The 17,060-nt window shown below is 39.3% G+C and overlaps 2 protein-coding genes across 8 annotated transcripts in view; one reads left to right on the top strand and one right to left on the bottom strand.

Moving 5' to 3' along the window:
• The window catches only part of AK9 (adenylate kinase 9), a 193,565-nt gene extending 178,333 nt beyond the window's left edge, over window positions 1-15,232 (bottom strand). For 6 of the 7 annotated variants that reach the window (XM_077162637.1, XM_077162635.1, XM_077162634.1 and 3 more), the window contains exons 1-3: window positions 15,156-15,232; window positions 6,295-6,422; window positions 602-665 (exon numbers count right to left, since the gene is read on the bottom strand). In XM_077162637.1, the coding sequence (XP_077018752.1) occupies window positions 602-665; window positions 6,295-6,411 (181 nt within the window). In that variant the 5' untranslated portion in view covers window positions 6,412-6,422; window positions 15,156-15,232. The remainder of the gene's footprint in view (window positions 1-601; window positions 666-6,294; window positions 6,423-15,155) is intronic. The other variant, XM_077162638.1, reaches the window with a different exon arrangement.
• Window positions 15,233-16,051: 819 nt separating this feature from the next.
• FIG4 (FIG4 phosphoinositide 5-phosphatase) overlaps window positions 16,052-17,060 on the top strand; it is a 186,602-nt gene continuing 185,593 nt past the window's right edge. The window contains exon 1 of the mRNA XM_077162640.1: window positions 16,052-16,330. Within this exon, the coding sequence (XP_077018755.1) occupies window positions 16,265-16,330 (66 nt within the window). The 5' untranslated portion in view covers window positions 16,052-16,264. The remainder of the gene's footprint in view (window positions 16,331-17,060) is intronic.

Genomic DNA, 17,060 nt, shown 5'->3' on the forward strand with positions numbered 1-17,060 from the left:
ATATTTAATTATATATTTTTATTTCTACTTTAATGAATTGTTAATCATTCTTTGGCTTATTTTTCCATTAGGGCATAAATAGTTCTATTGATAAAAATATTTACATGTAAATTATCAACCCATTATCTTATATATTTTAAAGAATGTAAGGCAATTTATTAATGACAAAAAATAAAATTTTTTTATAACTAGAGATAATTAAATTCTAGAAATCTTCCCCAAAAGAGTTGTGAGAGCTTCTTTCTTTCTGATCTTTCAAAAGAGAACCTCTAAAACACACATAACTATCTATCTCCAACAGTTCTAAATTATGGAATTAAAAAACTAGAGGCAGTAGAGTGGAGTAAAGGACATTTCATAAATTCTCCTAAATTCTATGCATAAAACTAGAACTGACAAAAGGGCAAAACATGATAGGTGCTATTATAAAGATAATGTTCTCTGGATTGAGAGATGGATAGATGTATGATAAAGCAAATAAAGAAAATGATCATAGAATCTAGATGGTGGGTATATAGGTGTTCACTGTAAAATTCTATCAATTTTTCTGTATATTCAAAATTCTTCATAATAAAATATTAGGGAAAAAGATACTATTTACCTTCAACATGAATACATCTCCATGCTTGTGCTATCTGACGGGCTAATGTTGTCTTCCCAGACCCCTTAAAAAGAGATGTTATTTAAAACCCAATAAAACAGTCATTTATTATATGCCAGTGAAACAAATATCCCAATTTTTAAAGATTCTATTTATGGTGACTATTATATCAATGTTAGCAAGTAAATTTTATCCCACATAATAAATGACAAGTAGATCCTAGACATTTATAACTTTGTTTTTCTTTACTAATTGTTGCATCTGTCATACATAACTTTTGCAACTAGTTGTTTTCACTTATGATTTTGAAAAATGTACTATGTTTTTGGAAATATAATGAGTTACTGGAAACAATTTTTGGTACCTGCCCCAGTGTCCAAATAAAAAATTAAGTCTAGGATGGGATCCAGTTCTTGATTTCTGCTATTCTCCAGATCTCTTTAATCAGCCACATTAATGGTAACTACCTCTAGCTCTTTTCTAGAGGTCCTTACAAAAATTGCCTAGAAAGGCTGTTCTAGTTTGCTAGCTGCCGGAATGCAGCACACCAGAGATGGACTAGCTTTTAATAAAAGGGGATTTATTTCATTAGTTCTTCAGAGGAAAAGCAGCTAACTTTCAACTGAGGTTCCTTATTATATGAGAAGGCACAGGATGATCTCTGCTGGCCTTCTCTCCATGCCTCTGGGTTCCAACAACTTTCCCCGGGGTGATTTCTTTCTGCATCACCAAAGGCCTGGGCTGAGCTGCGAATGCTGATGAGGTATGTTGAGCTACTTGGGCTGTGCTACATTAAGTTCTCTCATTTAAGCACCTGCCAATTAAATCAAACATCATCCATTGCAGCAGGCACGCCTCTGAGTCAACTGCAGATATAATGAGCAACAGATAAGGTTCAGGTACCATTGGCTCATGTCCACAGCAACAGAACTAGGTGCATTCACCTGGCCAAGTTGACACCTGACCCTAACTACCACAGAGGCAAACTATCTTATAACAGCCATTTTTGGTTTCTTTCTGTTTTGGGGAAAGATAATATACAGGCCCACCAATATACTGTGGTAAAGGATGAGGGGATAATGCCTCACAGTATCTTCAGGTAGGAGAACCATTCAGCTCATATCTATAGTGCCCCACCTTCAGATATCCAGAGAGCCTAGTGACAAATTTTAAAGAAGGTCAATATGTAAATCAAGTCTAAGATATCCTTGGATCACATACTATCAATAATTGTCATTTTACAGTGTTCAGATAAGTTAATTTCTTCATAATATAAAAACAAATATCTAGAGCAGCTAGAAGGAAAAAAATCTGAGAGGATGGTATGGTAGTCCATGACAAACTCTGGGATTTGTCCTGTAACTACTTGTTGTAGAGTGCTTTGAAAACTATTGCTTTTTTATTTCTTTGCTTTGCATATATGTTATAATAGACAATAAAAAAGTTAAAAAACAAAAACAATTAGGGATGTAAAGGACTTATACAAAGAAAACTACATAGCATTGCTAAAAGAAATCAAAGCAGATTTAATTAGGTGGAAAGACATTCCTTGCTCATGGATAGAAAGGCTAAATATAGTTAAGATGTCAATTCTCACCAAATTGATCTACAGATTCAACACAGTACCAATCAAAATTCCAAGAACCAACTTTGAAGATTTGGAAAAGCTAACTACCAAATTCATCTGGAAGGGAAAGAGACCCTGAATAGCTAAAAGCATCTTTAAAAAGAAGAACAAAGTGGGAGGATTAGCACTCCCTGACTTTGAAACCTATTATAAAGCCACAGTGGTCAAAACAGCATGGTACTGGCACAAAGATAGAAGCATTGAGTGATGGAATTGAATTGAGAGTGTAGAAATAGACCACCAAATCTATGGCAAACTGATTTTTAACAAGGCCCCCAAATCCTCTCAACTGGGACAAAATAGTCTTTCAATAATTGGGCATAGAAGAACTAGATATCAACAGCCAAGAGAATGAAAGAGGATCCCTATCTTATACTCTACACAAAAATTAACTCAAAGCGGATCAAACAGCTAAATATAAAAACTAGCACCATAGGGTGGGCCATGATGGTTCACCAGGCAAGAATGCTTGCCTGCCATGCCAGAGGACCCGGGTTCGTTTCCTGGTGCCTGCCCATGTAAAAAAAAAAAACTAGCACCATAAAACTTCTAGAAAACAATGTAGGGAAACATCATCAAGACCTAGTAATAGGAGGTAGCTTCCTAAACTTTATACCCAAAGCACAAGCAACAAAAGAAAAAATAGATAAATGGGAACCCCTCAAAATCAAATGCTTCTGCACCTCAAAAGACTCTGTCAAAAAGGTGAAGAGGCAGCCAACTCAATGGGAGAAAATATTTGGAAATCACATATCAGACAAAAGGTTTGATTTACTGTATATACAAAGAAATCATACAACTCAACAACAAAAGAACAAATGACCCAATTATAAAATGGGCTAAAGATATGAATAGGCATTTTTCTGAAGAGCAAATACAGATGGCTCAAAAGCACATGAAGAGATGCTCATTTTCACTGGCTATAAGGGAAATGCAGATCAAGACTACAATGAGATACCACCTCACACCTATAAGAATGGCTGCTATTAAACAAACAGGAAACGATAAATGTTGGAGAGGATGTGGAGAAACTGGGACACTTAAGCACTGCTGGTGGGAATGTACAATGGTGCAGCCACTATGAAAGACTGTTTGGTGATTCCTTAGGAAACTAAACATCAAGTTGCCCTATGACCCAGTAATAGCACTACTTGGTATATATCCAGAAGATCTGAAAGCAACAACGCAAACAGACATTTGCACACCGATGTTCACAGCAGCATTATTCATAGTCGCCAAAAGATGGAAACAAACCAAATGCCCATCAACAGACGAGTGCATCAACAAAACGTGGTATAAACATATGATGGAATATTATGCAGCAGTAAGACAAAATGACGTCCTGAAGCACATGACAAGATGGATGAGCCTTGAGAACATAATGCTGAGTGAAGATAGACAGACACAAAAAAGATAGATACTGTATGATTCCACTTTTATGACCAGCATAAAGGTATAATCAGAGGCTTATGCTACAGAATACAGGGGACTTAGAGATACATAGAAGCTAGAGATGGTGAACTGTTAGCTCATGAGGTTGAATTCCAGTGTAAGGGAATAGTTAGGAGTGAAGGTGATACTCTAGTGGGTCTAGAAGTAATATTACCATATTGAAGATGAACAAGATTGAAAGGGATTGTATAGATCTATGTGTCCCACCGACTCACACTAGAAATATGAATGAGTTCTTGTAAGAATTACTTCAAAGATGTGATTCTTGTATAAAGGGTGTTTAAGTCCAGGGTACAGGGGGAAAACTGCTATTGTATGCTATGAGCTATGTTCAAAAGGAAACCTTCAGCACTACCACAGCAACAGCAGAGGTAAATAATGGGGTGAGGGACAAGAGTTAAGAGGAAGTTTAGATTTCCTATTTCGTGAGGGTGTGTCTATTGGTTTCTGTCTCTTCAGAACAATAAAATTATCTAAAACTGAGAGTGTTGATGGACTGTGGACTTTGGGCCCTCTACATGATGCCTGATCAATGCAGGTGGCTTAAAGATGCACTGACAGAAAAGTAGAATGGCAAATGATGGTATATACTTATGAACAAAGGCTGTGGAGCTATAAAAAGGAACAAGTCATGAGGCATGCAACGATGTGAATGAGCATGTGGGACATTTGGTGAGTCAAAATAAACCAAAAACAAAAAAACTATAATGGTATGGTCTCCTTTAGAAAATGCTTATAATAAAGCAGGGGCCTAGATTGTAAGCTTTTAGAGCAGACACATTAAGTTCGGAGTGGTGATTATTATTTCTGGATTTTGAAAGGCTGTTTTATATATGCTACCTGATATTCAAGAGATAAGAATGAAGTCGAACAGGTTGGGGTTAAAGTAACTCAGAACATAGGGGTAAGGAAGACTGTCTATATTTTAGAACCACACATACTCTTTGAGACCAGTGGAAGAAAGGTTTATTTGATGTGGAACTGAAATTTTCTGTAGTGCATGATTTAATTCAACCTATCTGTATACCTCATTTGAACAACTGAAACACAGGAAGCACAGGATAAGAAAGAGGTCCTTTAATTTGTATAGATTATTGTAATGCCTGAAAACATCCTAAAGTATATTAACCAGATAATCAAAAAGTATTGGCAAAGTTCCCTGAGCGAGGGGAGAAAGACTATGGAACAATTAAACCTTACCATCAGGGAATTCCGATACTGTGTCAAACTTTAGGGAGACCCAAATCAATAGGCCATGCCCTCGATCATGAGATTGACTCTTGTGAAGCTTATGTAGGTAGCATAGAAGCTTAGACTACCTATAGGCATGCTTAAGAGTTACTTCTGGAGGACCTCTGTTGTTGCTCAGATGTGGCCTTAGTCTTTCTAAGCCCAACTCTGCAAGTGAAATCATTGCCCTCCCCCTCTACATGGGACATGACATCCAGGGATGAAAGTCTCCCTGGTGACGTGGGAGATGACTTCCAGGGATGAAGCCAGACCTGGCACCATGGGATCAACAATTCCATCCTGACCAAATGGGGGGAAAGAAGTATAACTAATAAAGTATCAGTGGCAGAGAGAGTTCAAATAGAGTCGGGAGGCTACTCTGAAGGTTACTCATACGCAAGCTTCAGTTAGACCTTGCTACCTATCATAACCTGCCAACCCCCAACCAGGACCATTCCAGCCAATCCTAAAGAACACCTACGGCAATGTATAAGACTCCACAAGGGTTCTAGGCACTAGAGTAACTTGCCAGAAACCTACAACCTCCAGATGGGTCCCTGGTCCAGATAAGTCCTGAAACTCAGAACTCTGAGACCCAGCCTCTCCAGAACATCAGATAGTTCCATCTCCCTACCCCATATCAGTGACAGACCCTTCCAATATCAAAAATTTAGAATTGCCATAGCCCAAACAACTCCAATGAGAGGTATGGAAAGATCAAAGGTGATGGTGAAGATGTCTATGTCTATGAAGACATAGAAGATAGGACTTAACAAATCAATATGAATGCTGAATCATTAAATTGATATCTCTTTTTGTCTCCAGTGTTTTAGAGCAGCTAGAAGTAAAAACCTAAAATTGTGAAACTGTAACCATGTCAAAGTCTGAAATATGTTCTACAACTAATTGTGGTGCTGTGCTTGGAAATTTATAGCTTTTTTGTATATATGTTCTTTTTCATGAAAAAAGAAGGAAAAAAAAGTCGATTGTGATGATAAAAAAGTATTTAAGCCCTCTAGCCTCCCATATTCTGGAACAGCTAGAAGGAAAAATAGGAGAGGATCATATGGTAGCCTATGACAAACTCTGGGATCTATCCTGTAGCCAGTTTTTGAAGAGTGCTTTGAAAACTATTGTTTTTTTCATTTCTTTGCTTTGTAGATATGTTATACTATACAATAAAAAAGTTAAAAAAAAAATAAGCCTAACACAATTTTAATGGGGTTGCATAAGGAAAGAGAAAAATTCATAATTTTTTGACATATAATGAGAATCTTATTTTAAAACCCAGCATACAATGTGATTTTCATTCTTTATGGCAACTTATAAGATCATGATTGTGAAAATAAATAACATTCTAAATAAGGAATAAGGGATAACTTACTGGCTTTCCAAATACAATAAAGCAAACAGGTTTGGACAGCAAAAAGTTCCGTTCAGCTTCATCTTCATTAAATATATCGACAAAAGGATGCTCTTCTGTCTTCCCTGGGGAAGTCATAATATAAAATACTACAATAAAAAAAGAGCAATTTATTAGAGTACCCAACTAATTGGACCTGCACAAAAGACCTGGAGGGACATTTTCACCAAAGGGCATATACAGATAGAAAATAAGCAAATGATAACGTGTTCAAAATCATTAGCCATTAGGGAAATGCAAATTAAAACCACAATGAGTTATCACCACACTCTTATCAGAATGGCTGAGATAAAAAATAGTGACAACACCAAATGTGGGTGAGGATGTGGAGAAAACCCCAGATCACTCATGCATTACTCTGGAAAACAGTTTGGAAGTTTCCCAAAAAACTAAACATGCAACTACCATAAGACTGAATAATTTTACTCTTGGGCATTTATGCTAGAGAAATGAAAATGTACATTCACACAAAACATATACATGAATATTCAGCTTTATTCATAATAGCTCCAAGCTGAAAACAGCTCAGGTGCTTTCCAACAAGTGAATGGCTAAACAAACTGTAGTAATTCATACTATGGAACATGACTAGGCAATTAAAAAGGAACAAACTATTGATACACAAAGCAACCTGGATCAATCTCCAAAAACATGTGGAGTGAAAAAAGCCAACCCAAAAAAGGTTTATGTTGCTTGATTACTTTGAGATAAAGTATGTTACTTTATCTCAAGAAGGTTTTCTTGAGATAAAAGTACAGAAATGGAATACAGATTAGTTGTAACCAGGGTTTAAGGGGGAGGTGAGGGCAACTGGGAAGTCAGTATGGCTATGAAAGGGCAACGTGGTGATAGAAATGTTCTGTATTTTGACTGTATCAATGACAGTATCTTGGTTGTGATATTTTACTATAGTTTTGCAAGATATTAAAATGGGTAAGAGGTACAAGGTCTTCTGTATTATTTCTTACAACTTCATGTGAATCTAAAGTGATCTCAGAATGAAAAATTTAATTATAAATGTTAACTGGGCAAAAATATATTTAATGTCCTTAATGAAATGAAAGAGAAGCTTGCAAATATAAGGTTAAAAAAAAAAGACTTAAAAAATGACTGAGCTGATTTGGAAAAGAGCTATATAGATGTATAGAAATGAAAAATAGAGAAATGAACCACAAAAATGCAATGGACGAATAAACAACAAATGAGTTGAGGAGAGAATAAATGAACTGGAAGTCAGATGTTGAGAAATTACCTAGAATGAAGGAGAACGACCAAAAGTAAGAAAACATTAAAAAGAGACTATGAGACATGGATAATACTGTGAAAAGGAGTAACAGTTTCAGGAGGACATAAAAAACAGAGGAAACAAGACATATTTTAAGAGATAGTGACAAGAATTTTCCAGAATTATTGATAACAAGTAATCTTTAGATTCAGGAAGTAGAATACATTGAAGGAAGAACAATTTAAAGAAATCACAAGTAGAAACAAAACCATAAATCTGCAAATACTAAAGATTAAGTTATCTTCTTTAAAAGCAGACTTGGAAGGAATGGCAATTAAGAGCTTATCTTGGAAACAACTTTGAGCTGAGAGGAAAATATTTCTCCAGCTAGAATTGTATACACACAAAAGATTATGTCTCAAGAACAAGGGCAAAATGAAGAAATTTTCAAGAGGGGCAACAACTGAGAGAGTTCATTGCCAGCAGAACTTCACTCTAGGAGATTCTAAAGGATCTACTTCAGGCAGAGAGAAAATTATCCCTGCCAATAGGTCTTAAACAGATGGAAAAAATGAGCAAAATGACTGATAAATAAATAAATTTGGGTATGTAAGAAAAACTAATGTCTGGTTTTTGAGCTTAAAAAACTATATAGTTGAATAAAATGAAAAAGAAAACTAATACAACTAAAACAATGGGAAATAATAGCATATATGTTGGGAGGAAGGCAACAGGAGTTAAAGCATTCTACGGCACTTGCATTGTTTAAGGGAGTACAAAGATATTAGTTATCTTTATTAAATGTGTACATTAGAACCTAGGTAACAAGATCCAACAGGCTTAGATGTGGATGGATATGCCTGAGTATGTTGACCCCTCAGATTACCTTGAACCCTCTGGATTAATAGAAGTAGCCCCCTCCCTGTTTCTGGAGATTGCTTCACTTGAGACAGTGCTCACAAGATGATTTGCTCTCCACAAGATCTGCCTTCACCTTTTCTAATTGCTTCTGAGCAACAACTGGAGTCAAGTGTCAGCACAACCCAACTAGGAGAGAACTGCATAGGAAGAAAGGTACTATTCACTTGAAGAGTTGTAAGACCTAGAGATCTTGAGGGTGCTAGGTGGGGGGATGTAGACTAAGATACAGGTATGTGGGCTCTCTTCCAGGACTCGTATTTATTTTCCTGGCAAGGACACCTGGAGCCAGTTCTAATACACTGCTGAGAAGTTCCTTGAAACTTGGAAAAACAGCCTACAGTAACTGAGGAAGAAATGCTGGAACTGCCTTGGCAAAGTATATATGAAGATGTCAAAGGCTCACAGAGAGGCATGTTAGAATAGATTTATTGCATGAGGCCAGAGAACTTATCAGCTGACTCTGCTACTTGGGATGGCCATAGAACACTTCATTAAGAGTATAAGGAAGGAACTGGCATCATGTAGAAGGTCAAGGTTGAAGGCAGGGGAAAGGCTGCTATGGTACTGGGTTCCCAAATGTCAGCCGGGATGATAGGATTCTGGAAGAGGAGAACCCAGTTGGCAGCACTTAACCATCAGAGGCAGAGCAGACAAAAGGATCACAATGGGCAGCAAGCCCAGAAAGGTAGCCAGCAAGACTCACAAAGATCTGCAGCAATGGTTGATATATCATGGCTTTCTTAGAGGTGAGACAGATGAGCAGTCAGTGAGAGTGTTGATTAATTCATACAGCTAAAAAATGATAAAGAGCAAGTGAACCAAAGTCTGATGTCAGCAGCCACAGTGGAAAACCATGATTCCTCAACCAGTTCTCAGTCCGAGAGCACACTTATTGAAGGTGTGGCTAAGGGCCTTGAATGGACCTTGCACCATCATAACAAGTATTTCAGTAACAATTCTCCCAACCCTTCTCCAAGGGAAACTACTACCCTTCATCTAAACACTGGAGAACTATACATTGGGGAAACAAGTAAATCTTCTTCTTTCAAGTGTTCTGTCAAACACAGGGTCTGAACCTTGATACCAGGAGCCTAAATGCTGTCACAACCTCTGTTAGACTAAGAGCAAATGGTGATCCAGTGATAAACAGAGTCTTGCCCCAAGTTTGTCTCACAGTACACTCAATAGGTCTGTGGTTATTTTCCTGTCCGTCGGTACACGACTGGCATAACAACTGGCAAAATCATCACAGTGCTTCCCTGTCTGTACAGTAAGAGCCGTTTTGGAAGAAAAGGCCAAGTGGAAGCTTCATGAAATGCATACCCTTCCCCAGACCCTGGCCAAGATATTAACAGTAAATCATCCTGAGTGAAATGGCAGAATGCTACCAAAAGCTACTTAAAAAGTGCATAGACTTGTTTAATTCTCCGGTCTGGCTTTCAAAAAACCAGAAAGATTATGACAGATGATGGTGAACTACTGTAAACTTAACCAAGTGGCAGCCCAACTGCAAATGATATGCAAATGAGATCTTTACTAGATCAATACAGCCTCAGCCACTTGTATGAGGCGACTGATCTGGCCACAGTATGTGGGTACTGATCTGGCAATTCCCATCAGGAAAGAGGAACAGAAGCAGTTTGTAGTCACTTAGAACAGTCAGTAATGAATGTTCAATCTTATCCAAGGGCTCTCCTACTCTTTGCAACATGTAGTACAAAGGGGTCTTGGCGATTGTGGGCCCGAGAAATTGTTTATCATGAACAGCCTGCTAAGATGGTCGCCTTAAGTGCTTCCAGGTCTGAAGTTCTGGGGAAGCATGATACAGTATAACTTATGTAGCCATAAGAAGCACCTGTTATGTAACCAATGATGTAAGATGCATCCAATCATATATCCCATGAATGATGTCACCTGTTGGTAAAGTGCCACTTTTGTGTAATTTAGTATATAAGGGACTATGCTCTGTAAGCCTCATGAGAGAAAGAGATGAGAGAGGAAGAGAGCAGAGCAGAGTGGAGGGAACGATTAAAGATGACCACTCTACCAGTGGCTCCATGAGCTTTCTTTCAATTTGCTTCTGGACCAAAGTGACAGATATGAACCTGACACTGATCCACAGTGTTGACATTATCATATTAAGCAGACCTGGTAAACAGGAAGTGGCAAGTGTTTTGAGTGTCCCCATAAGACAGTGAAGCAGCAGAAAGTGGGAGATAAAGTCACAAGGATTCAAAGACACCTTGGCGATGTTTTTAAGGGCCAGTGGTCTGGGATATCCTGAAACATTCTCTCCAAGATAAAGGACAAGTTACCATACAGTATATCTTCTACCATGAAAAAAGAGGTATAGTATTTTGTGTATCTTTAGTTTTGGGGGATAGCACATAGCACACTTGGGAATACCAGGGGACCAGTAAAGTTTTCACTAAACTTAAAACTACAACTGCCATTTGGTCATTTTGTACTGTGTTCCTAACAGAAGTTCTCAGTCCTGGTTGCCCCATAGAATTACATGGAGAGGTTTTACAAGTTATGGATACCTGAGCTTCACTCCAGATAACTAAATTTCCATTGGTCTGGGGCAGGCCAGGGTACTAGGTTCCTATACTAGTAGGTGGAGATGGAGTTGCTCCTACATATTTAGGATGGGGAAATGTTTGCCTGGAACACAAGTGATTCACTGAGAAACCTCTTGATGCATTCTTGCCCAATGAATGGTTAATTACAGCAACCCCAACATAACAAGGACACAGTCACTGGGGGCTCACACCTCTCAAGGATAAAAACGGGGTTACCCTACTGGGCAAACAACCCTGACCAGCAGAAGTGCTAGTCAAGGGCAACAGGAATCTAGAATGAGTGGTAGAAGAGGGAGGTGATGAATTATCAATTAAAGACCCAGGACTGATTTCAATAGTCGTTTCTGTAGGTTATCCTATGAATCTTCTTTTTCGTAAGGTCTTTTCTTTTGGAAATTGGGATCAGCCACCATCCTCAAGATTCAGTAACAGGATGGTATAAACTTAACATCAGGAAGAATGGATATGACTGGTGCAAGGGTAGAATGTGGCAGATACTATTAGTGTCCTCCCATATTCCCTTAACAGGTACATTTATATGCATGGCCAACCCAACTTTCAACAGCCAGCAAGTGTGACTCTGCCTGAGCACAGGGAAGACTGGAAGTACCAGGGAATTAAAATTCTCAACCAATAACTGAGGGGAGTCAGGGAATAAAAACCCAGCTCCCTGGCCCCTTAAGAGAGCATAACTTTGAGGCAAGCATTCCAGAATTCTCCAATAGGATTATGCTCCAGTCGCCCACAGTGAACATTTGTTTGATAACATTCCCTTCATTAGCTTCCTTCCCTTTCCTACTACAGTTTCCTGAGATCACCTCTCACATAAACTACTTGCCCTCGCTTTTTACCTCAGGGTTTGCTTCTGGGTGATCCATACAAAGGCAACGATCAAATGGAAGTTCTTAATCATAGAACAATATAATAATTGTAAACTAAATATTGGGAAACCAGAATTCTACAGATATTTTAAGAGGTGTTTTCCTAAATAAAAACCTTGTGCAAATATTCAGTTCATTTTCAGATGAGTTGCTTTCCATGAGGAAATGGAATGGAACTAAATATGTTTTCCCAGTTAAAAGATCCAAGTCAATGAAAAGTGCCCAAACTGATATGGCCATCTTTCTAGCTCTTAATAAAAGGAGTACCAAACTATGAAAGAAAATTAAAACAACAAGTAATTAAATATTTGTTAGGTAAATTTGCAATTCCTCAATTTTAAATTTATAGTATAATATCTAATACTATACATGCTTGTATTGTTATGTGCTTATATCATAATTCAACAAAAATTTTTAAAGGTACAGTTTTAGCAGTTGAATTTTCTTGAATCCAGTTTAAAGCTTAACTCATTATCAGTCTGGTCCCTGTAAGTATCTAAGTCGTGAACCCTACAATAAATCTATTTCTTGGCATTTGGACTCCTTAACACTTCACTTGTCTGACTTAATGACAGTTGGGATCATGATGACCATAACTAATTCTATAATTTCCCTATTGGCTAAAGTCCATCCAGTGGCTGAAATCACTGCACATTCCTTGCTACTCAATAGAGGAACACTTGAGTCACATGCTTGAGCTAATACGTGGCGTGGTGTTCTAGGTTGCTAGCTGCCAGAATGCAATATACTAGAAATGGAATGGCTTTTTAAAAGGTAAAGTTGCTAGTCTACAGTTCTAAGGCTGAGAAAACATCCCAATTAAAACAAGTCTATAGAACTGTCCAATCTAAGGCATCCAGGGAAAGATACCTTGGTTCAAGAAAGCCGGTGAAGTTCAGGGTTTCTTTCTCAAGTGGAAAGGTACATGGTGAACATGGTCAGAGTTTCTCTGTTATCTGGAAAGGCACATGGCAAACACAGGGTTTCTATCTCAGATGGAAGGGCACATGGCAAACATGGTGTCATCTGCTAGCTTCCTCTCCAGCTCCCCAGGAGGCATTTTCCTTCTTCATCTCCAAAAGTGGCTGGCTGGTAGACGATCTGCTTCTCGTGGCTATGTCATTCTGCTCTGCTCTTTCTGAATCTCTCTTTAATAGGATTCCAGTAAAGTAATCAAGACCCACCTAGAATGGGTAGAGACACGTCTCCACCTAATTCAGCCCAACAACCACTCCTGATTGAGTCACATCTCCAGGGAGATGATCTAGTTAAAGTTTCACGGATACGGCACTGGATAGGGATTAGAAGAAATGGCTGCCTTTACAAAATGGGATTAGGGTTAAAACATGGCTTTTCTAGGGTACATACATCCTTTCAAACTGGCATACCTATTGTCATTTTAAGTAACAGCCTTCCAGAGTAGAGAGCTATAGATCTATGTTATTGAATTAGAAGAGTTCTGGACTCTGATTTTTCCCTTGTTCATAGCCTGGACGTAAAATTTGGACCCACAGTGGTGTCAAAAGAGGGTGAAGTTGGGGAAGCCCTGGCCATTTCCTAGCCCAGAGTTGCTACCTTAATCTTCATGTATCTTTTTGGTTAAAAATAATAAAACTCATCTTGGTATGAGGTGTTTGTGATTCCTACCACAGATCACTATCACACTCTCTCAAATCATTGAGATTGCTCACTTTCATATTTGCAGCTGCTTAAAGAGAGGTCTAACTGTATGACCTGGAGGAAAGGAAACTGGAAAAACTACTATGAGCAGAACATAATCTTTAAGCAAATTGATAGGAGTGGGAGGAGGAGGTCTGATTTTGAGAGAGTTCTGTAAGTTATGCACATACAGATGAGTCCTGCCCTGATCCTATTTGACATCCTCAGGTCAGGGGTCTCCCAAGCAGGAATTTCCATTCATCTAGCTGATATGGATGCCCAGGCACCCATAATTTTTCAAACCTCCCCAGATAATTCTATGGGGCAACTTGGGCTGAAAACTTCTTGCTAGGAACTTATTATAGTCAAGGGGATAAGACAATAATCACATAATTAAAAATTGTATAAATATTATGAAAAAAATATATATATATACATTTTTCTATGAAGGCAGGTAACAAGGTGACCTGAATGTGAGAAAGCAATAAAGGCTTCTCTAGCAAAATGCTATTTGAATTGATATAAATAGTAAATAGGAGAAAACCAGGTGAAGGAAGTTGATGAGTGTGGAAAATAAAGAGTTCCAGTAAAAGAGAAAGCAAATACAAGCTCCTGAAAATAAGAAGGAACCTCTCTATTAACTCATTTAATTTGGACTACAGGTTTGCATGCTGATCCACGTGGCTGTCTCCATGTAAACGAAGGACCACTTTAACATGTTGTTTTTGCAACAACAAATACTGAGACGTTGAAGGATCTTCTTTTTCTTTTTTCTTGATTTTTGCTATTTCTATTGAGCCACATACAAGATTAAGGATGGAATAAACCCCTGAAGATTGAAGCAATACAAAGCTCCTTTGGTGTCAGAGAGATAGAGGAGTAAAAGCTGGAGGAGAGGAAGTGTGGGAAAAGCATTTTAAAATTAAGGCAAAAGAAACTCTTTATTGACAATAAAACATAAAAAGCCACTGAGTGTGCTAAGCAAATTACCAACACGTTGATCTTTCTGCATTTGTTGATCCATATGGTACAATAATTATTATGGGAAAGATTTTCAGAATAAGCATTAATCGATTTCACATACGCTTTCCGTTTATCTCGGTGTCGGGTTTGACCGACATCTGAGGTCGGTCGAGAACATAAGTACCTTCAGAGTATGAGAAACTCCCAAATAATTCATTACAAGATCAATGCTACTTTCTTCCCCCCCCCATTTTTTTTTTTTTTTAAAGCTAAATACCCTCTAGCAGTGATTTCTGCAGGTTAGCGGGCGCAGGTCTCCTGGGAAACGTGGCACTTCTGCCTAGGCTAGGTTAGCTGCTACTCCAGTACCTACACTCTCATAGTAGGTGCTCAGTAAATATTTGTGTAACGAATACATTAGTCGTTCAACGGGTAAGTGGTTTTTAAAGCGGGTTTAAAGGGAGAAGCCGAAGTTCGGTTCTACAAAAGAGGAGCTGGGGTCCTCGCAGACGGTGGGGGTCCGTGCAATCGATTCCAAAATGCCTCAAGGTGGTGGCGAACAATCCCGCTGACACCGAGAAAAAGGCTTACCTGGCCGCAGGTCAGCCGCGGTTGCCTCCAGGATTTCTGGAGACCGCGACGCGGTTGCCCGGGAAACCCCTGGCGACGGCGGCTGCGCGCTGCGGCACCTCCCGGGAGAGGGGTGGGTTGGGGGAGGCCGCAGGGCGGGGCTCCAGGGGAGCGGGTCTGCAATTTAATGTGATTTCTTATTCTAAATATTTTCTTTTGTACCTGATTTTTAAATAATTATTATACTCTCTTTTTCACAAATATAGGAGATGAATGATCAGAGAGGGTACATCATTTGCCTAGGTTCTCGTACATCAAAAGTAGGAAACCTTATTTTAATTCAGCGTTTCTCGACTCCAAAGCCAATGCTGTTTCCACTACACTACACTGTCGTGGACAATCCATTTTCAGAATTTACTAATGATTAACCTCAGGCACACATATGTGAGAAAGTCCAAAATATCCAACTTCAGGTAAATTTTTTTTCTTGTGATTTCTTGGACCTCTGCATAATATGGCTTATGTTGGGTCTTGTAAAAGTGAAATACGTAAAAAACAGATGGGAAGGAAGAAAACACCGACACTCAGTGAAGGATCATCAGATAAAAGGTTTTTGGGAAAATAGAAGTAGGCAAGGGAAAAACAGACCAACTTGGGGAATGAAATTATCCTTTAACTCGGGGAACCCGTTTCAATAGAAGGGATTCAGTCACAAATCTTTCCCCTTCCCCAAGATCAGGGCCAGATAAAGCAGAAAGATTCAACTAAACCAGTGGCTTTTTCTCCGTCCACTTTTCTTTTGCCCTCAATAAGTATGGCGCCCAATGCCTCCTCCTTCGGCAGCACGCAACCGCTGAGAGCCTCTGCCAGCCCTCTCGATGGTACATCCTCCAGCCCCGCCCCCCTCGACATGCTTGGGGCGTGGCTAGCCTGGAGGCGGGGCGCAGGGATCCGGAAATGCCTGAGCTGTCGTCGCGCATCTGTATCTTTAGTTCCCAGGCGGTCTATTTTGCGGCTGGACCAGGGTTCGAGGTCTGAGGTCCCTTCTTTCCAGGTCTTCTGGGGCGGTCTGGCCGCAACCAGCACCGCTGTCTCGTGCCCAGCAGTGGGGCCCGAGTTCGCTCGCAGCCATGCCGGTAGCCGCCGCTCCCATCATCAGCTCGGTCCAGAAACTGGTGCTTTATGAGACCAGAGCTGTGAGTACACGGCGCGGCGCGGCGAGGATGCTGGGCGGGCGGGTAGCTGTGGGCCCGGAGGACAGAGGCATTCCCCCCAACTCCCCCACCCGCGGCCGGTTCCCTAATCCGCGTTAAACACAGCCCAGGGGGAAGCTAGTCCTTCCAGGCTGTACTGGGGGCCTCCCTCTCCGCACGTGGGCACTGCTGTGTTTGCATGTTCATGTTTCCACTTAGAAGCTTCGTGTGCCTGTGGCACACTCAAAGCTGGTTCCTATGGCACCTCAAACTGTTTATGAGATTATATACGAGCTATTGAATTCTCAGCTTTTAGAAGTTGCTAGAGCTTTGGAATTCAAAATTTATGGTAGAGTAAAACGTTGAAAAGAATGAGCAATGAATCAATAGCTAGTTTTCCTGTTCTATGGCATACCGTCACCATTCTGTAACTGGTATTAAGTGCAGTTGTATTGCTGAAAATTTGGGTTCTCTTTTCTTCTTATATGAAAGAAAAACGTTTTGTTATTTAAAGACAGCGCATTAGTTTGGATAAAATTATCTTTTCACTTTTTAAAAACACATTTATTACTTCAGATAGTTGTGTAAACAGGAAGAATAGCAGATCAGTTTTTATATATTTAGGTTACTAGTACAGAAATTTAGAGAATGGCATTTATAGGAGTATGCACTATCATTGCTGTGGTTTAAAAATGAAGTTAATACAACGTATTCTTTCTGAATTGGGATACCG

This window comes from Tamandua tetradactyla, chromosome 5 (assembly GCF_023851605.1).
Source record: "Tamandua tetradactyla isolate mTamTet1 chromosome 5, mTamTet1.pri, whole genome shotgun sequence".
NCBI lineage: Eukaryota > Metazoa > Chordata > Mammalia > Pilosa > Myrmecophagidae > Tamandua > Tamandua tetradactyla.